We start from the raw sequence: 22037 nt of genomic DNA on the forward strand, positions 1-22037 counted from the left end.
GAGTTGCGTGGACAACTGCATCATTACAAACTCCTGAGAGCAACTCCCCCTCCAGAAGCACCACCGTAACCTGCAACAAGGGCTGAGGCGTGCAGTCTTTCTCTGCAGACCCACACCGGTACACATAGGACGAAGCAGGGAGAGGAAAGTGCATCCAAAACGCAATGGGGACGAGCTGAACCGCAGACACGAGACAGGCTCGACTGTTTTTATTCTGTGCGCGTGCTGTTTGAAAGAGCAACGTTTAGTCCTCGAGGCGACAGAGACGTTGGAAGCTGCTAACGGACGGAGACGGCGGAGGTTACCTGAATACCTGCAGTGTTTCACACCGACGTTAGCTCGGACAGAGACGGGACTCGGAGACCACCACACGGGACAGGAGAAAGTTTCTCAAGCTTAGCGCCACCTTAGCGGCTAAACAATGTGGCTGACCCCGACAAAGTCCGTATCGTCGTCGGTTGCCCTGCTAATCCTGCTGGTCGTCCGCTGGTCCCACAGTGGTAAGTAAACAGTTACATGCTACGGCAGGCTAGCTAGCTCGCTTATTTCAATTTAATATGAAGCATTGCTTTTTATTTTTTTTATATACGCGTCACAATTCTCATTAATGGTTTGGACGGTTAACCTGGGGTATGTCGCAACATTTTTCTCGTTACCAGATGGTTAGACATGTCTTCGTTAAAGGGCACATTTTGTTTTCCTTTTAGTTTTAATCTCTCCCCAAGAGGCGAACCAGTTTTTGAGAAGACACAGGCGAGCAAATCAAGTTTTTGAGGAGACGAAGCAAGGGCACTTGGAGAGAGAGTGTGTGGAGGAAAGGTGCACCAAGGAGGAGGCTAGAGAGATTTTTGAAAACGACCCAGAGACGGTGAGAATATAAACAATTATGTTGGACTTTTCAAGTTTGTACCCGCTTCCATCATTTACATGTGTACACATATGCACGATGCTTTGTTTACATGATGATCACATTTACTTCAAACTGATGACTGCAAGTGACACCAGACTAATGATTCATTGTCTGGGCTTTGGGTGTTTTTAATCTATTGTGTTCTGTGATCTGCTAGCTGTCACCACTGTTCTCATGCTGGGGCCCTGACATGTTGTTGTCTGTCCTATTGTCTCTGTGATCAACTTTGAGTCATCTTATTAACGAAGCTTCAACTTATCATTTCCAGTTTTTACAATAACACCTCTATCTTTAAACTTACTCCTCACCACTTTTGTGCACAGAAAGACATGCATTTAATTGTATGATTGGTATTGGCACCTGCTTGGCTTATGTTTTTGCCAAATATGAGAAACACATGGATAATCTCTGCCTCCATGTATGTCAGACTGGCTCACAAATGCAAGTCAAAGTTGCAAACAAACCCTTACTAAAGTGACTAATAAAGAAAATAAACAGGAGGTGAGAAACCTTTTTTCACACATTGCATCACTAAACTACTGGCACACCTTGTTTTTGTCTCTTGACATTTAGCCACGAAATAAAACACGGTGGTGTGTGCTGAGATTATCTTCTTTAAGCTTCTTATGTTCTACATGTGATGAATATGTAAACAAGCACCGAACCAAATAAATTGAATCTTAATCTATGCAGTCATATTTAGTCTTTGACAACATAAATCTGAACACTGGTTGTTTCAGGTGTCAATATGTACAAGATGCTCTGAGAATTTTTGTTCTTGATATTTTGAATTAAAATTTTGAGATTAATAATGACTGAAAACAGTGAGAGGGGTTGGCATTTTGCAGCATTAAGGCAGGAATCCTTTGGCCTTTAACTAACACTGTGAGGATTTGACGTAGAGAATTGAGAACGCTTAAACATGTTAATCTACCACTCGCAGATTATTGATTAGATTAGATTAGCAAATCAGAGAGACTTGAAGACTGGAAGAGGGACAAAATAAAGAGGATTGAACTCATAAGTAAAGCAAATGTCAGATAAAATATAATTGCTAAAGAGGTAAGTATTTAGTGATATAAAGCTGCAGCCTCGTTCAAAGCTACATTATTCATTCAGAAGGTTCCTATTTCCGACTCTGCATTTTCTTCCTGCTGCAGCTTTTTAGCTCCGCAGAGACCGAACAACATCTTCTGTGGCATTATACACTCTCACATCAAGTTCCCACTTGAGGGTGACTCGAGTAACTAATGTTAGTATTAAGTTTAGAAACAGTCTAGAATTTGGCAACTCATTTGCTGCATGAAATAATCTGCCTTTATTTATTGTAATTGTCCCGAAGTGATGGTTTATTTAAAAAAAGAAATAGCCTGGCCCTTTAATTTGGTGCATTGGTTCTCTCTGCAGCAAGACTCTGTGCCTCGAGGACTATCCTTTTTGCTAGTTTTCTGAAGATTTTGACCTACATGTGGCTGAGTACTGCAACCTGGAGCCTTGAGGAATATTATGGCTATTAGGAATGCAGACATTTTTTTTAGGAAGTCTCTGAGGAAGGAGTGTGTAGATTAGTTCTGTCATTTTTGTGTAGCTATAACACATATGTGGGTAAGAGAAGCAGTATAGAAGTGACTCCATATCTTAAAAACTATCATGTGTCACAAAGATTTCCCTGTTAATTATGAATCTATATTCAGAAGTAACTAAAACTTCTTTCTTTTTCTGTCTGATTCAGGACTACTTCTATCCCAAGTACACGGGTAAGTTCTTTTTTCTCTAAAACACTAAATCCTCCCTCTCTCCATTGGTTTGATTTGCAATTTCTTCATTTGTGCTGTCTGTTCTTTGTCTTTGTTCAGGCTGTGTGGAGAAATTTGGGGATTCTGAAAAGAAAAAGCAGGATCTGATCACATGTGTGCATAGTAAGTTTGATTTTTAAATGTGGTTACTTATAACTGATCATTCCTTATTGTTTCCCCAAACTTTCTTTCTCTTTAAATTTTCACTTGTATGCAATGCTACACTCAGAGGAGGGCATCTCATTGTGCTGCACTGCAGTTACATTGCTCTGCATCACTCAGAGACATCTTTTTCCTGCTGGAGTGGAAGTTATCTGTACCCGATTTCTTTGCCAAATCTAGTCTGTTTTTTTTTTTTTCTGAAATGATACCCAGGTGTTCGTGAGTAACGTTGCAGCACTTTGCCACAGTTAATGCTGCACATTGGTTGATGGAGGACACACCCCTTCGTTCGTCACATATTCACTCCCTGCAGTTGCTTCTTCGTGAGCCGAACCAGTGAAGGAGTGACGTAGATAAAAAAAAAAAAAAAAATGTCAGACGTAAAATGAGGACAGGACTTTTCTGCTGCATCAGGGTAGAGGAGACGTGGAGCCACCCGGCTTTTACGCTATTGGCTGTGGAGTCTCCGGGTGGGTGCCATGATTCAGCAACATCACTGAGGCACTTAAAGACACGGCAGTGCTTTCAGCAACGACTGACTGCACGCAATGTCTCCCGCATCACTTTTTTTTTATTTTTTTTAATTTCATATCCAATTCATCCTGTCTCTCCTCCCTACACTGCAGAATGGTGGCTCTCTGTATTGCTTTGATCAGTTCAGTCCTCACAATTAACTTAAAGTTACATTTTCACAAACATCAAACTAATAATGGCTGTTTTTAGAAAGTATGACAACATTTAATCCATGTGAATTAATGGGTGATTGACATAATTAATTATATTTAAACAAATCATCCACAGATGTTTTGTCCTTTTTGGATGTAGGACTGCATCTAACGATTATTTTAATTACCGATTATTCTGACGATTAATCAGTTAATCAGAAAAAAAAACTTAGCACATTTTGCAGATTTTTCATTTAAGCACATAAACCGTTTTTTACATTAGAAATTCAAGGTAATTGCCTGTTTAATGATTTGAAAAGCATCTCTAGTTCTTTTAGGCATGTAATCAGACTGTCTTTTGAACGGTTTTAGAGACTTAGCATGCAGAACATGAATCCATTCAAATCTTCTGCTTGTAATGAATGCTGTTGTTTTAAAAATCCTAAATATGAAGGTGAGGGAAATGGAAACCACGGCGCATTCGTATCATGCGAAATAGGCATGCCTGTAGAGTTGATTCTTTGTGTGTCATGAACTAGTTTCTGTTTTTCTTCTTCAGACTGTGTCCTTTTCTGTCACTTACTGAGCTGGAGCTGACATGCCCAGACTTGTCAAGCATTCAGACTCCACTGCTATGATAACTGTAGCAGAAGAAACAAGATTTGCACTCTCTTACGCAAGCCTAAGATGTCATAGAGGACTCAGGAAGAAGTATTAATTGGAAAAGTAAACACATTAAAATGCAGTTGGTATCAGTTTGATCTTTTCTATTCAGAGCTACCGCTCTCGTATTGTGGGAAAACCCAAATAGGGCATATCCAGGAGGATAGGTTACCCTGCATTAGGCTATTTATACTGAATTCCTGATTTGCAGAATATGAGATTTGTCCTTCCTCTATCTTCTCTGCTTCACAGTTGCATGCAGTGTGTGAATGTCACACACTTTCTTCTGTATCACCTTTAACAGGTAACCAATAACACCTATTACCTCCTGTTTTTCAAACCCTTAAGACATTCCAGACCAGTGCTCTCCATCTCCTTGCAATGCCAGAGGTACGGTGCGCTGCGAGGACAAAAAGGGCGATTTCCACTGTCACTGCTTTACAGGCTGGACAGGAGCCAATTGTGAGAAAGGTATGGTCATCATCACATGACTCGACATTGTGAGCTGGATTTCAGCAGAGGTTGAATTTATGCAGTGTCACCTTTAGTCAGTGCAGACATCTCACCACTCCAACCTTGGTTCTGACAGCTAACCCCTATCCTATCCACAGATGGAAAGATCTGGCTCAAAAGATTTTTTTATTTGGGTTTAAGGTCATCTATCTTAGTAAGGTGAAAGTAATTAGTTTCTTTCTATTTCACTTATGTCTTCCGTCTTAAGCTGTTTATGACGGGAATATGATTACCCAACTGCTGATGCAGTTATTATTCATGCGGGGGAGGATAGTTAGATTCCTTTGAATGGCATTAACAGGAACTTGAGTTCAAAACAAGAATGTTTCTTTCTACAGAGATCAGCATCATTTAAAGGAATATTGCTGTACAAGCAAGAACTGGAAAACATACTTAAGTTAAATCCAGGACCAATGGGAGGGAGAGAGAGGAACATTTCCACTGTGACTCATCCCGCCACCTTACTGTGAGAGGAAAACTGTAACAGATTTAATTTGACTTGGGCCAAACCTTTTCCAGAACATGACAAGTTTGCTCCTTAAACCTCTGCTGCAATCCTCAGCCACAGTTACAGAGTGCCGTAGTTATTTTTAAGGACTTTAAGAAAGTAAGAATTCAATTCATTGGGATTAAGAAGTCCTGCACTGTTCAGAAGCTTAGAATTTACTTTACAAATCATTCTTACAGTAAACATCTTATTCAGGCACTTTCTAAATAAAGTGAACTTCCTGCCGCACAGGTTCAGATTGGATGTTTTGTCTTATTATGTTGACAGTAGTTTCGGTTTTTCTGCAGATGTCAATGAGTGCACCAGAAATAATGGAGGTTGTGAACATAAGTGCAACAACACTATTGGAAGCTACCGCTGCTCCTGTCATGATGGCTTCATGCTGGTGGGTCGCCACATGTGTAATGGTAAGCCACAAACCACTGAACCATTTATTCTAACGACTGGGGTCCCATCACAGCTGCAGCTGCAAATAACCGTTTGTTACTGAGGTTCCTTCCTCCTTTGAATCCACTTGAAGAGTAACAAGCTCACTTTATAAAGACTTAATTGAAGTTATTGTGATGAACACAGACTACTTTAATTGATTGGTGTAATTACTTTAATGTTGTTAACCAGATTTACCTGTTCTCCAAAGTCAAATCACTCTCATGACTCGCCAATAAAATGGATTTCATCTGAAGCGTGAACTACACCTTTCTATCAAGTTTTTAGAAACTGCACTCAAAAAGAAGAGGAATAGATTTTATATTCATGATTATTATTTATCTGAAGAACAAACATTTGAGACTTTACCAAGGATTATAGGGAAAAACATAATGTCTACTTTTACAGAATTAAGGTTTTCTCGCTACTTTAAAAGACAAACAATTCTTTCAACACTTGATTTAGAATAGTTTATATTCATTTTGAGATTCAAGTCTTATTTCTAATTTAAGGAAGAATCTCTTATTCGTCACAAACTTTCTCATGTGAAAACGATGAGAAAGAGAAAATTATTTTCTTTGTTAAACTATTCTAAAACGTCTGCTGAGAGTTGCTCTTTATATCTAAGTTATATCTTAGATATACATTGTTAAATGATGCATTTAAGAGCATATTACATTCACAAGTATTGGACCTTCTTATAATTAATTGTTTTAGGTAGAAAGTAATGAAATTGGTAACATCTATAATCTCTTGTTTTAACTAATCTCTTTCAGACTTAATACCACTGTAAATGGCGTTCACATACTCAGAATGGTAGTGTGACAATTTAAAGGTCTTAAAAACACATGACTTTAAGACACAAGCTTATTATTTTTCAGAAAAAAAACATGTATTTTGTCTGACCTACACATTATTTTTGACTAAAAAATCCAATTTTGCTGATGGTCTGAAATCAGGAAGAGAGCAAAGTCTCTGGAGATAATAGGAGAAACTCCAAGGATTGCATCACGTTATTTACAATATCATCTATAAATCAAATTGTCAAATTGTAGCAAATATTCATTCATTCCCTACAGCTGAATTTAATAAAACATATATGTCAGTTTTTCAGGTAACTAAGGATGAGGATACATCTGATCATATATGTTGTTTTGCTGTTGATTACAAATATTTAAATGTACAATTTCATAAAATCTCACTTTGACATGAACTGAACACACACTTTGTTTGATATTTTTAGATATCGACGAGTGTGAGGATGCAAGCGTGTGCGGAACAGCTCTCTGTCAGAATAACAAGGGCAGCTATGACTGCTTGTGTGAGGACGGCTACGTCTACGACAACAAAAGCAAAAGCTGCGTTGGTGAGTCTGTGCGGCCATTCACAATAAGAAAAACTGGGGCAGTTTTATTTGATCTGGCACGCGAGCGATGTTGTCCTCAGCAGGCACCCGATGTAGCGCCGCTGTAAGTCATGAAAACAAAGCAAAAAATATTTTGGAGAAATGCTGCACAATTAGGTAACAGTTCACTGTTGAGCAAACGGTGTTTTTAATATTTTAGGTTATCCTACCGAAAAAAAATTTGAAGCACACATGCAAATTAGCCAAAGTTCTTTTTTGCAAGACCCACAGATTGTTTTGGTTCTCTGAAGAGCTCCAAATATGGATTCATAGACCAAGGAATTTTAAAAACATAGACAGCCATCCAGCTAATTACCTGTTTAATGATTATATGTATCTTTAAAGTTTAATGTGTTTATTTGATCTGCTGTGTGTTTCCCAAGACATGCAATAAGATGCTCTAAAAAACACATTTTTATCTTGACTGTTGTTATAAGTTGAAACAACAACAGAATCAAATGATGGAAATATAGAATGAAAGCCAACAATGACTCGGTGGGAACCAGACTTTTCATAACCTCGGTGTCCCCCTCAGAGGATTGAAGTTTATTTAAGCCAATCTTTTCATGGCCATGTAAGGTTGTACGTGAAGCTCCAAAGTACTGCCCGGCCAACGTCAGTGACCTCTTCACTCAAGTGTTGTGTGCATTCCTTCTGTGTCGAAATGATGGAAAACCCTCTTTCTTTCAGTTTTGTCGAGGGTTTTTTTGTGTGTTTTTAGTTCTTGGAAGTTACGTTTTCCCTGAAAATGATGGTGTATTTTTGATAAGACCGTGAACTCTCTGCTTCCCTGTAATCTTGGCACCACAAGCATTCTTCTCTTTAATCCATCCGACCTCTGTTATCACTTGCAGATGTGGATGAGTGCCAGTCTGGCGTTTGCCAGGAGGAGTGTTTGAACATTCCCGGGAGTTTCCGTTGCTTCTGTGACGGTCGTCAGGGCAGGAAGCTGGGTCGTGATCTGAGGAGCTGTAAGGTAGTGGTATCAGGTTCTGTTCTTGTTGGAAACCAAGAATTAAAATCTACTTACTTTATCATTACATTTAAGTTAAATGGTTTACAGGTGCATCTGAGAACCCATAAAAATAATTAAAGCCTTTTACTCATAATAAAAAACCAAACCTCCTGTAATAATCTCTGCAGGTTTTCAGTTGCTCTTTGATGCTTTGTTTGGTAGAACTGGTACATTTCTAAAAGGTCTTGAAGCATCATTACGTAACTCAGGACTTCAAACAGTTTTGATGCTTGTGTACTTTTATCATTTCATAAACTACCTCATTGTGCCTGCCTGATAGTGTCATTGTTTTGGTTTGTTCTCCAGCCTATAACGCCGTGTATAACGCCTTCCCTGAAGAGAAATCCTCGTTCTCTTTATTTGGGTCGCATGTTCAGCGCCGTGCCCGTGGTGCGGCTGCGTTTCCGCCGCAGGGTCCACACCGGGTAAGAAAATGTTCCTCATGCTTATCACCAGCAGTGTGTGAGACAGTCCCTATATTTATACCCTGCTTAATGAAGTCATTGTACCAGCCTTAGTTCAGATAATGTTGGTGTGTCTGGCTGTCTTTAACTTGAGCCAAGGAAGTAATTCATTTTCAATCGACAAACTCAAATGTTATCTTTTGAACTCTTGAGATATGAAGGATATGTTCAGGGTGTGGCATTGGGCACTGCAGGGTAATTGTTAGCCAAAGAACAAAAACACCTGATTTGGGTTTGATTATGACCAGTTTTTAAACTAATTTATTAATTCTTTTTCTATTTTAATGTTCCACACTACAGAAAAAGATTAAAGCTCCTTGCATTTTGTCAATGCCACCTTTTTTTTTTTTTTTTTTGGCCAAATTACTTCCTACATTTTGGCTTCTACCATGTTTCATTTCTTTCCATTCTTTTTTTTTTTCCTGCCTTCATCAGTTTCTCTGCAGAGTTTGACTTCCGCACCTTCGATGGTGAGGGGGTGATCTTCTTCGCAGGAGGCCACCTCAACAGCTCCTGGATTGTCCTCGCAATGCATCAGGGGAAGCTGGAGCTGCAGCTCAAGTACGGCGCCGTCAGCAGAGTCACCAGCAGCGGGCCCCTCGTCAACGACGGCCAGTGGAGAAAGGTTAGCAGTTTCTGCTCAGAGGCTTGAAAAGCAGCTACACACAACATGAAGAATTTGAACTTACTGAAAACATCTTGGATGTGTTGTCACAGATCTCAGTGGAGGAGCAGGGCAGGAGTCTGGTGATAAAGATCGACAGGGAGGCTGTCATGAAGATCGCTGTAAACGGCGACCTGTTCACGCTGAAGAAAGGCATGCACGAACTTAACCTCACTGTCGGAGGAGTTCCTTTCAGGGAGGACGGCCTCGTCAATCAGGTGTTTATTTGTATGTGCTTGTTAGCTTTCCTGATCACACACTGAGGTTAGGTCCTGTTCAGATGTTTTCCAACCGTCCTGACTTTGACGCCTAGATAAATCCCCGTCTGGACGGCTGCATGATGGAGTGGCGCTGGCTGACGGGTGAAGACACCTCAATCCAAGAAACTATTCGGTCCAACGACAACATGCAGTGTTTCAGCTCTGAGGCTCCTGGAGCGTATTACCCTGGATCAGGCTTCGCTCTCTTCAACATCAGCTATGGTGATCACTCTATCCTCCAGACACTTAGAGAAAACTCAGAATGATTGGACTTCAAACAAAGCAGCATTACAAAAAAAATCTAGTAGTTTGAAACTATACCTTTTTTAAAACTTTGGTAGACTTTAATAACATATTCAGGTCCATCCCAAGTGTGCATAGTTGTGCAGAAGCATTGGACATCGCACAACAAAGTGTAATTTGTCATTCCTGATTCATCAAGTTCACTGTTAGGCTTGTTTTGATGACTGTAAGTTGACTTTCACCGACTCTTTCAACATGTACTCAAAACTTCCTGCTCTCTAGAGTCCAAGAACCTGAGCATCCAGATGACCCTGCGCCCACTTTCTGGTATCGGAGTGCTGTTTGCGCTGGTTCACCAGGACAAAGTGCCTCTCTCTATCGCTCTGTCTGACTACAATCCCACCACAGAAGAGTGGAGAGATGTGAGTGATTCATAACTCGGCCTCCACATACATTCATCTTCTTTCCCTGTAAAAACTGATCTCGTGTTTGTTTTTCAGTTCATCCTGGTTTCTGTAGGCGATGTGGTTATCGCCAGCTCTCCTGCACCCCTCTGCGACGGCGAGAGCCACAACATCCAGGTGACCATCTCAGGTAACCAGACTCTCCTTCTGGTCGACGGTCAGCCTGGACGAAGCGAAGAATCAGAATACACCACAGACGTCTTCTCACATTCGAGCACCTTTATAGGAGGTCTCCCAGGTAACGACTAACCCCCTTTTTTTTTTTTTTTTGCCTAAGTTGGTTTTCCACATTCACTTGTAAAGTTGAAAGTCAACATTTTGCATGATCTTAGTGTTATCAGACCTCATCTCCAGTACATTCTACAACAAAGTGTTGATCAGCTGCCAAAACATCACCTTACTAAATAAAACCAGCAGCACATTGTTTCATTTTGTTTCTAATCATAGTTGCTCCATTTCTGAGCCGTTTGTTAGAGCAAATAAAACCCACTGTTTTAAGAAGAGAGTAGCTCCGAGCCTCTAATCGTACATCAGAGCAGTAATTAACACTGGCTCGTGTAGCGGGGCTGGGCTCTTGTTTGCTAAGTGGCAGATTCAACACCGGGAGTAAAACCTTTGGTGTTGCTGACTCACATGTTGTCATTTCCTCCCTCAGACGTCTCCCTGGTGTCCACGCTGGTGTCGGCGGCCTACAGCGGCTGCTTGGAAGTCGCAGTGAACGGACAGTCTCTGGACCTGGACAAGGCCATCCACAAACACAACGACATCCGTTCTCACTCCTGCCCCCTGCTGAACTCTCAGCTGTGACACAAAGCGGTCTATAAGTAGGTCTTTGACTTGATAGGGGTGGGGAGAAAATGTCCACTAAAATTCCAAAAGCTTTGACTCATTGGGAGATAGCTTAGATTGAAAAAAGAATAAAACACACTTTTTTTTTTTTTTTAATTGACACTGCTACATAAATTGCTGGAGATTTCTACCCCAGCATGTCAGGTGGCAACTGAGCAGGAAAATCCATAAAACCCAGCAAATACATGGCAATACATTTTGTATTTTATGTCAGCTGCCAACGTATTACAGGCTCATTAGCCCATAAAAACACAGCAGACGATTTTCAAAGCAGTGTTAAATGGTTAGAGCCTGTCTGGTCGGAGTTCTACACATCCTACCTTTGTTGAAATACAGATTTATTTTAATGTCTTTGCTGGCATTTCCAAAACTTGATTAAAGGGAGTGCTAACAAATGTAAAAAAAAAAAAAAAAAAAAAAAACACTACACTACCCTGCTCAGAGAAAGTGTCATCATCTGGTGCTTAAACGTCTCTGAGTGTTTGGTGCATAACAACGTGTTGATTGTGAATCGAGACTCGTATTTGCCCTTAAAATGCTGAATCTCCTCTTGAGCCACAGCATCGAAAACACAGCTCTGTGTTTTGCTGATGACCTTGCACATCGTTACAGGTAGAAATGGACTGCAACGTGGAGCCATTTTTATGATCTCCTCTCGATTGCAAAAGCACTTCATGTCTGCCTGCAACCTTAAAAAAATCAACCATGTGCCTAGAAAACAACAACCCAAACTTGTCAGCAGCTCCCCCTCCGATCGGGTGAACCATTTTTTTTGCAGCGGTGCAGTACTGTAACAGCTCAAATTATCGGCCTGTGCATTTTCTGGGTGGATTCCGATCCTTTGAAGCACTGACCTGGTTGTTGAGCTTTAGTCACTTACTTCATCACAGACTCCCCTTCTTTTCCCCGAGTCACTCAGTCACAGTTAAAACCTGCCACATACCAACCTGACGGCTACAGAAGCACAGAAGAGACGGGAAGGGGCGCTGTCCATGAGCGACGGACAAAGCACTGCATCAATCGCACCACACAAGCTACTGAGAACAAGAAGAGTGCGCTGTATTATACTGTGTGTAAATAATGTTACTGTAAAATGCTTTAGAAATGACAGAAAGCAAACACTACTTCTGCTGCAATATTTCTGGATCGTTTCAACGACAAAAAAAATAAAAACAACACAAAAGCCTCTCAGCCCGAGTCTGAGGAAAGCTTCGGCAATAAGTTTGTCTGCTTGACACAGAAACCAAGAGGTGAGGAGAACAATAGCCTGGAATCAAAGTAGCATCAGTCTTTAGGAGCTCGTTTTTAATTTATCGGTGCTGAGCAAATCAAAACACGTTTCAAAGCTGAGAATGTCAGAGGAGCATTTTGACTTGAAACGCCAAAAGGGCTCCGGTGTTATTTCACATCCCTGTCATTTTATAGTTCTCTTATGAATGAATGCAAGCGTATCAAGTTTGACCTTCTATTGTATTTTGTTTGTTTTTTTTAATCGTGTTGTATCTTGAATTTTCTCTTATTTTTATTTTTCACTTTAAACTGCCAGTATGTGTACAATGCTGCAAGATGTCTGCCTTTTGAGTTTTAACTTCCCTTAAACCTATTTAAAAAATAAAATCAGCTGTATGAACATTATATTATAGAGTAAAATTGTATTTTCAAGAAAAAAAAAGAAGATTTGTGTGTGTGGTCTTTTTTACAGTCGTGTTCTAAATTTGGGCTGCATCTTTGAGTTATTTTTATTACAGAAAGCACTAAAGATAATAGATTTCAGTTCATGTTGATGTTTGTTATAGTCTTGACATTTTCAGCATGAGAGAATTTAAAACATTTTGTCGGAGGTGTGCAGTATAAGGGACGGGGTTGATTGAAAAGAATAAAAACCAGTGGATCTTGAGTAAACTTTGAGTTTAGGACCTTAAATTCCCATCTCTCCCTGGAGAGTAAACGCTACACATTTAAAATGAAGTTGAGAAACATGTTTGTTGAAAGTGAGCTTATGTAACAGACTGCCATGGCCCTTTAAAATGCAAGGCCCCAACATCAGCACAAGAAGTGGACATGTATACAGTCGGGTTTATAGGAAAACATGTTGAAATAAAGCTGCTTGAAACTTCTGATCCGGCCCGACAGAACAGCTGTTGCAGAACCACATTTTATTGCTTTTTACTTAAACAAGATATTTAAATTATCATTTTTTTTTAAAACTTACAGCAACTGGAGTTATACAGTGAAGTCACCTAGTAGTCTGAGTCTGTGTTCAGTTGAATCTTCCAAGAAATACACATTTTTCTCACAATGAAGGCAGATAAACGCCAGGGTTTGTGTTTACGCAAGGTTGATTTTCTGATCGTCGTAGCATCTCTTCTCCACTTGCTGTCAACAAAGACTCTTGGGGACATGCTTCTTTTTTTCCACTTATATTTTGGTTGTCACTGTATGCACCACTCGAACGGGAATGTTGCATTATTCCCCTCAAGAAGAAAATGCACGTATTTTCCAAAATCTACTGTTTGATGTTCTTTCGAAGCCCTTGCAGCACAAATATATAGGTCAAAGATCAAAACGGTATGAATTCCATAGCAGCAGATACTGAATCCTAACAGTTTACACACGTCATCAATAATGCATACAGTATATTGACTCTTAAGTGCACATTAAATAACACGAAGATTAAATAAGAGCAACATGAATATCATCTGATCTCCATTTCACATTTCAAGAAAGCCCTTTTCAATTTAAATAAAGATTATCTACACATATATTATCTAAACGAGACATTAGATCAGTCCACTGTCCTAATATCACACTGTACATTCATAGCGTCCATCAGCAACTGAGACGTAAATTACTGAGTACTTTGGAAATTTGCTTACTTTTAAATTTTCTTAACGCGGGCAATATTTTTAGATTGATAAATGCTGGCTTAGCAGATCTGATCTGCAAACCCACAGTCTTCAACCTAAAATAAATGAGAAAAGGGGCTTAATTTCCTTTAAATCCCAATGAACAGAAATGGTGCTTCAGACATTTACTGTTTTGTTTTGTTTTAAAGTCTCATACCTTTGACTAACCTTAAAATGTCAGAGGATGAGATCATGGCGGGAATGTTGGGCTCCAAACATGTGGTGAAGTGAATTGTAGCGATCCTTCATAAATAAAATCCCATATTTTAGTGTCAGCTTGAGCCTCTGAGGAGTTTGCTTACTCCCTTTACTTGCTTGCGTCTGATCTAGTGAACCAGCTGCAGGAGTAAGCGTGTATTCTTCTGGTTTTGAAATACTGAGGTGGTAAGTTGCTCTTTGGGGGTCGTACTGTTGATCGGTTTTAGACTCTTTACGAGTGACGAATTATAATCTTATGCTGAAAATAAGGTAACTGAGCTGATTTTCTCAGTTAACCACAGGAAACATAAAGATATACATCTATCAGTCTGTGTCTGAGATCAGTTAAAACCCAAAAGACACAGAACTGAAATGTAGTGAGTTTTCTCTCTACAAAGACAACCTTCAAAAAGTCTTGTGCTGAACCAGGTGAAGACATCCTCCTCCACCTCTCTCCGTGTGTGTGTGTGTGTGTGTCGGGGCTCAGCAGGCATACGGCGGGGGCTTCTCGAAGGGGCTGTAGGTGGATCCGTACAGGACGGGAGCGTTGGGGGTCAGCATATAGCCTCCGGGGTCCTGGGTGGCTCCCTGAGACGGTGGCTGGGTGGGCATCTGGACGGGCTGCTGGTTCTGGCTCTCCTCAGAGGGGTTGGCGCCGGAGCCTCCGTCAGGGATCATCTGGGGGGTGGCAGGTGCTTGGAAGCTGCTGGTATGCTGGAGGCGAGGAGAAACGGAGTAAAATCTCCAAAAGTGATCTTTCTTATTTTTAGGTGAAATGTGCTTTTCATTTCTTTGATCTTTGCAGCGTGGCCAAAGAAATGTCAACCAAGAATCACCAAAAATATTTCACCTTAAAGCATCAGCCAGTACTTTGTGTTATGCATGTGGATTATCACATGGCAGGACAACATCTCATTAGTAGCTATGCTTTGGTACCTGCATGGGTATGGGGTAGTTTGGGTAGGCGGGCAGAGCCTGCCCTGAGGGGCAGAAGCCCGAGTAGGAGAGCATGTGCTGGGTCGGGTTGTAGAGGATGTGGGGTGGAGGCGCAGGGCTTGGAGCAATCTGAGCAGTGGGCTTCTGCTGCAGGAGTAAAATAATAATAATAAGAATTTCAACCAAGGACGAAGTGAGATATCATTAAGAAAGGTTTGGAGGCATAAATTAAAACAGATGTTTGCATCATTAATATTTTAAAGCTCTTCAAGCTTTCAGACATTTTTTTATAAGTACCACAGGAAAGGAGAGAGTGTTTTCCACTCAAATTTGACCAATGACTTTAAAGATTCCTAAACTCAGGCAACCAGTTTTGTGTCAGCATATAAGCACCTGCAACTTAATAATTGCAGGTGCTAGAACTTTCCTGAAAATGTGTCTCACCAGTGAAATACATTTCAACCAGTGAAACTCAACTGTTTAGTAAAATACTTAACGTACAAAGTGATGCAAGGATTTATTTCTGTTGGAACTCTGATGATTGTGGCTTTCCAGATGATGAAAATCCCAAATTCAGTTTTCTTGGAAAATTTCAATATTACATGAAACCAATAGACAAAGTTCTGGTAACACTTTATTTGAAGGGGGTTGAATAAGAGTGACATGACACTGTCATAAACATGACATAACACCTGTCATGAACATGAATAAGCCTTCATGAATATTTATGACTGTTGTCATAAAGCGTCATTTGGTAAATTATGACACTTTTAATACAAAGTTGACATTATTCAAAATGTCTTTGTTATGACAACTTGACATTAACCAGGAAATCATTATTGATATAACTTAGTTATAAAAGTATTACTGATTGCACTTTAAAAATTAGGTATCTTTATGTTATTAAAGATAAAGTTTAAACAGTAATGATTTCCTGGTTAATGTCAAGTTGTCATAACAAAGACATTTGGAATAATGTCAACTTTGTATTAAAAGTGTCATAATTTACCGAATGACGCTTTATGACAACAGTCATAAATATTCATGAAGGCTTATTCATGTTCATGACAGGTGTTATGTCAGTCTTATTCAACCCCCGTCAAATAAAGTGTTACCAAAGTTCTTTTTTCGTTGTAATTCTTCTGGGCCTGCTTCTCACCATATCCTTGTACGCTCCAAGGATGGCAGCGTTGATGATGCCCAGGAACATGGCGACCACGTTCAGCATCACAGAGGCCCACAGCAGTCGGTACAGGTGGATCGCATCGAAGCAGCTGCTGACCCCCGTGAACTCATAGTAATGGCTGTGGTACTCTGAGCTGGGACAGGAAGAGGGCAGCGGTGAGTCATGAAGGACTTTTAGTGTTTTCAGTCTTGCTCTTATGAGCTACAAGCGCTTCTATGACCATTAACACTGCAGAAATGACTTCTGCCTAGTCGTTTCTACAGAATCTGAATTCACCAGTCGGATTTGAAATACGAGTTTCTCAAGGTAAACCCAGTTGTGAAGTGCTTGTTTAATGTCTGCTTCTCTCACCTCTCACAGTAAAGGTAGCAGCAGTAGCAGGTGTTGCTCCTAATTCTAAGCGAGCAGGCTTTGTTGAATGGGCGGCACGCCACCTGCTGGGACAGTTGGTAAGTTCACCAGGCTAAAAATTGTGTGGATTTAGATAAGTTGTTTAGACAAACAGACGTAAACATAATGTGTGTAAATCGTTTACAAAACCACAATCAAACCTAGATAGTTTTTAACAGAGCCGGCAACATTGGAACCAATTACAATTTGTAGGAGTAATAGTGAAACCCAACTCAATAACTGGATTTCATATATGTAGTAACACGTTCATGCCACTAGATGTCACCGCATACTTTATAAAACATCCAATGAGGCACAGAATGGGATTAGTGCTTTTACTGCTTTCTAACAAAAGTCCGTGTGTGTGGGTGTGTGTGTGTGTGTGTGTGTGTCTGTGTGTGTCTGTGTGTGTTGCATGGATAAATTTAATAAAGCAAACCTCAGTATAGTAGTTATCGTAGGCGTAACCTGATCCACTGCTGTAATAGTCACACATGTTCTCCTCCAAAGGCCGTATGTCCTGAAACGGACAAAAGATTTAAACAATTAAAAGTGTAAGACACATCATGCAAAATCTGAGCATTTTTACCCCCCACCCCTCCCCCCTACAGTAAGTACACATTAAATGTGAAAAGCGGTGTGTTTTGTGCTGTTATTCTGCGTCTGTGCGCCACTGAGTCTGCAGAGGTTTACAACATGCATCTGCTCATTTCTGCCCACTGCACTGGTTCTGCAAAAGCCAGCCCATTATTCTTCACTGCGCTTTATGCAGCACCAAAGGTAATAAAAGTCATTTTATTTTCCAAGGCCTGAATGTGCAATAGATATGACTTTTACTGCACGAGGACCAAATACATATATCTGTGGAGACCAGATTATATTGGTGATCAATATTAGGAGCTCAGTGCAGCTTTTAGGATGTCATTAAGAGCAGCAGCCTCTGTCGCCCAGGAGGGAGGCTGTGATGATCTTATTAGCCCGTTGTTTGCTTGTATAGAGGTATTCTGGGGTAACATGTAGGTATAATCATTTAGTTTGTGCTTTAACACATTTTCCCTCCTTGATTCCTTGTAGTCAACAGAAGTAATTTGGGGATTTTATTTATTTTGTGACATTTCAATCAGGGTAAGAGCTTAAGAAACCCTCTGTACGGGTCGAGGTGAGATCAGGACATTCGATACGACTCGATCGGTGTGTCTGTGTGAGTCTCGACCTGGATTTCAGGAGAAAACCCTGCCTGACTTATGTGGAATGAGATTTGCTTTGTTAACACCCGTCTGATTTCTTTTTCAGACAAAAAAAATGAATTCATTTGAATTTATGTATTTTCATGAGGAATCTGTGCAATACTTACAATGAACTCTGAAGCAATAATCCCATCCACAATGGCACACAAGAAAGACGTGATGACTCCGATGCTGATGAAGATTATTGCAGCCACAAGCTTAAGGAGAGACGGAGACAGAAATATGAATAAAATAGTAGTAAAAATTTGTGGAATATCATTTATTGACGTAAACACACAGAAATGTATGTCTTAATTCATTTAAAAATAATTTTAGAATAATCTGTAACCTTAAACTGGCTGGGTTTGGGTCATCAGTATCAAGGTTTCATTTACTTGATTGTGCATCTAATTTCAGATCAATGACTGCTCAATGCTTAAAGCCAAAGTTGGCATTTTCCCATAACACCAACACACACACACACACACACACACATGCACGCACACACAAGCAGGTAATCTTCACATCCCCGGTGGTATTCATCCTGATTGGTTGTCTGCTGCGTCTGGGCTGCAGGATGATAAAGGAAATGTATGGCTCCTTCGTCTGCCAGCGTGTTGTGCCTGATTTACAAGCCGGCCCCGGCGAGCGGCGCAGGAGGACGGCCTTTTGGTGACCACGAGGTCAATCTAATTCCCTCTAATCTGCCACACACACACAAAATCACAGCGTTCTCTGTTCCCGATCACTGATCAATAACCTCTACCTTCAGCTTTGTTTTTTAGGGGGGGTTTTCCAAGACAAGGTGATCTAACTCGCATATCCGCCCGAGTCTTTTACACTGTAAGGCACGGACATTTTGTGATTTCACACCCTCGGCCCTGCAGACACAGCTGGCAGATCACAGATGTTTGGTCATAAAATTTACTAATCAGCATCAGCTACTGACGTTTAAATTGCCCCACAGGACCGCAGCTTCGATAAGGAGACAACTTTTTTTCTTCATAACGTCGGCCTCGACTTGTAATTTTCCTGATTTGTAACTGGGAGAGTTACAAATCAGGAACTCTATTTCATTTAGATTATTGGAATGTTTAAACAAAGGCTGATAAAAACTCAAGTCAGACTTTAAATCTGTCAGAAACCTTCCCATCCTCTGTATTTATTATTTACTTACAGTTTTATTAGAGATTAATGAAGTTTACGGTAACACTTTATTTGAAGGGGGTTCAACCAAGAAATCATTACTGTTTAAACTTTACCTTTAATAAAATAAAGTTACCTAATTTTTAAAGTGCAATCAGTAATACTTTTATAACAAATTTATGTCAGTAATGATTTCTTGGTTAATGTCAAGTTGTCATAACAAAGACATTTTGAATAATGTCAACTTTGTATTAAAAGTGTCATAATTTACAGAATGACGCTTTATGACAACAGTCATAAATATTCATGAAGGCTTATTCATGTTCATGACAGGAGTTATGTCATGTTTATTACAGTGTCATGTCAGTCTTATTCAACCCCCTTCAAATAAAGTGTTACCAAGTTTACTCATCTACTTTTAAGAATTGTAAGGCGCTCAGTGAAATTTTTCCAGACTTTTTTTTATTTGAATATTTTCAACTTGCAGCTAAAACAAAACAAACAAAAAAAATCAGTGACAGTGAAATTTGAGTATTGTAAAAAGTTTATAAACTGTTTATAAAAAGTTGAGAGGAAGGAAAAAGTCTGTTAGGAAAGGGTTTGCCAGCAACAGGGATAACTGCAGCCTTGAGTTGACTGTCATGCAAAATCCATTCAACGATATGAGGGAGCTTCATAATGAGTGGACTTGCAGCTTTTTCCTACTTTACAATCTCAGCTGAGGTTCTCTTTTTTCTTTTTCACTTTCATATTAAATATTTTTCTCATCACCGTAATGGAATAACATGTAAAATGTCCTGAGCTCAATCAATTTGATCAACTTAATTTAAAGTTAAGTTGCAATTGGGCAGCAAAACTAATTGACTTCTTAAGCTGTCTAAACTCTGCTTAAATCTACCCAGTGAAAACACATTTCAAAGCAAACAATACTTTGTAATTCTGAGAAGTGTCAACTAGAACAACCAATTTTATTCCTTCAACCTTTCATGATGCCAAACCTCTCACTCTCTCACTGACATTTGCAGTTAATTACTCTCACTTCCTCTCTTTGCAGAAACAAAACATAATAATTATAAAGCTCCAAACAAAATTCAGATTATTTTTATTTTTGTTTTAGTGTATATTAAAAGTGAACAATTTTGCTTTTTTAAAAATGGCGCAAATATTGTCAAGCACACTGATCTGGTTGAAAACGAGCAAGAAATCTGAAAAAGATACTTCTAACAAGATTCTGAAAATTAATTTTCATCAGCGATGTGAATAAAGAACCAGGCTGAGGAAATGAGCTCTTTCTGGATGGCTTTATCTGCCACTGGTCCAGACTCTCCACTTCATTAGCGGTTCAAATGACTTCGCTTTTATGGGCTGCAAGTGGGAGATGAAGCCAGCGGCTGAGACAATAGAGCCTGACAACTGCATTACTTCAGATTACCTTGGCAACAGCTGCCAGCACATAAAACATATTCACTGTTTAATTCACTAACATTATTTCCCCAAAGGTCCAGTTGAACTGAATAATCATATTCTGTATAAGATTAAAGACACACACACACACACACACACACACATCTGGTGTAGATGGATGATGTGCTCTTGAGATCTCACTCTACTTCCCTTTAAAGCAACTCTGCAAACTTCATGTGTGAAGTGATGTTAAATGCTGTGGGGAAAAAAAACATTTTTTTTTCTCCTAACAGATTTCTTCTGGTTTTGCTTTTTGTCACACTTTAATATCTTAGATCATCATTTTAATACCAGACAAAAGAAAAAAAAAAAACCTTTGTAAATCAGTGGTCAAATAATTCAAAATATCATTTAATCCTTTCATGCACAGTGGTCACTACAGTGGACAGCTGTCTAAAAGCCCTTTTCTTGTGCTTCTTGTGGATTTTTATGCTATAAATGCACACAGACCACTGAAGTGGACACTAATGCATCATAAAATACACTGCAAACGCAATAAATTATTGTTGTTAAGTCCAATATGGCCGACAGACAAAAAAAAAAGCCATGCCAACCGACCCGGTCCCTCCTTCTGTACGGACTCTTGCAGGTAAAAAAAAAAATATATTGTGACATCAGATAACCTCTAAAGAACAATACTACTGATGATTTTTCAAACAACTTTGTATTTGGAGAAAACTACAATTGATCACCTAATAAAATAAAATAAAAAAATGTTTTTACAAAAAAAATTTCCTACCTTATTTTAAACCTTAAGAAAAAAAATAAAAAATTGGAAAAAAAAAAATCTTGACACAAAGGATCATAATTCATGCATGAAAGGGTTAAGTAATAAAAATATAATGTCCCCTAAAACATAATAATTGGTGCGATAACACTCAGCGCTTTCTTTGTTGAAGAGAAATTTCAGCCCAATCTTCTGCTCGGAAAAGTCTAAATTCGGCCGCGTTGAATGAAGAGCCATCTCAGTCGGCTTAAGATTCAACTCTGACAAGATCATCTCGTTCAGAGGAGGACCTGCTGATGTCCTTTTGTTAATGTCACTGCTGAATAAGCCGAGATTTTTTAGCCAATCGGGTAAGAAACTGAAAGTCGGATCTTTTCCTTCAAGGCTTTCAATTAGTAGGAATACAATTTAGCACAAACGCGCTTTACAGTCATCTAAAAGTTGTTGACAACTTATTTATTTGTACATCCATCCACATAATTGTTTATATTTTTTAAGTGTTGTTATATTTTGAAATATAGTAGATTGTCCAGTTTGATGAAATAAATTCTAGTTTTCAGCAAACAGGTTGTCAGACTACTTTATCTCCGTAACATTTGTGTCACTTTGTGATTAACAATAAGTCTATAGCTAATAATGACAGAGATGCCTTTACGATCTGCTTCATCAACCTTTTTTTGTGGGAAACATGCTGCGTGTTTCCACATGTCTGTTTCCATTACGAAAGTATTGTGGGACCTACATTTTCCAGCTGATGCCAACTGTAGATTTGCACAAAATGCAACTGGACTTTTTGTATTTTAAAGATATTTATTCTTTCCTTCTCAAGCTCACTGACTGTAGAGTAGGTA

General features: G+C 39.4%; 2 protein-coding genes across 6 annotated transcripts in view; one reads left to right on the top strand and one right to left on the bottom strand.

Moving 5' to 3' along the window:
- Positions 1–12642, top strand: gas6 (growth arrest-specific 6). The gene is made up of 15 exons (XM_007553958.2): positions 1–500; positions 708–868; positions 2643–2667; positions 2767–2829; positions 4545–4667; positions 5505–5624; positions 6887–7009; positions 7903–8024; positions 8370–8488; positions 8963–9152; positions 9245–9409; positions 9505–9673; positions 9977–10116; positions 10195–10396; positions 10814–12642. Exons 1-15 carry the CDS (start codon positions 422–424, stop codon positions 10963–10965), a joined length of 1953 nt encoding a protein of 650 aa, XP_007554020.1. The 5' UTR covers positions 1–421; the 3' UTR covers positions 10966–12642.
- tmem255b (transmembrane protein 255B) overlaps positions 11087–22037 on the bottom strand; it is a 17173-nt gene continuing 6222 nt past the window's right edge. For 2 of the 5 annotated variants that reach the window (XM_007553960.2, XM_007553959.2), the window contains 6 exons: positions 17978–18067; positions 17063–17143; positions 16585–16670; positions 16207–16366; positions 15048–15194; positions 11087–14825 (listed from right to left, as the gene is read on the bottom strand). In XM_007553960.2, the coding sequence (XP_007554022.1) occupies positions 14595–14825; positions 15048–15194; positions 16207–16366; positions 16585–16670; positions 17063–17143; positions 17978–18067 (795 nt within the window). In that variant the 3' untranslated portion in view covers positions 11087–14594. The remainder of the gene's footprint in view (positions 14826–15047; positions 15195–16206; positions 16367–16584; positions 16671–17062; positions 17144–17977; positions 18068–22037) is intronic. The other 3 variants (XM_007553962.2, XM_016672403.1, XM_007553961.2) reach the window with 3 other exon arrangements.

This window comes from Poecilia formosa, unplaced genomic scaffold (assembly GCF_000485575.1).
Source record: "Poecilia formosa unplaced genomic scaffold, Poecilia_formosa-5.1.2 Scaffold60, whole genome shotgun sequence".
NCBI classification, from domain to species: domain Eukaryota; kingdom Metazoa; phylum Chordata; class Actinopteri; order Cyprinodontiformes; family Poeciliidae; genus Poecilia; species Poecilia formosa.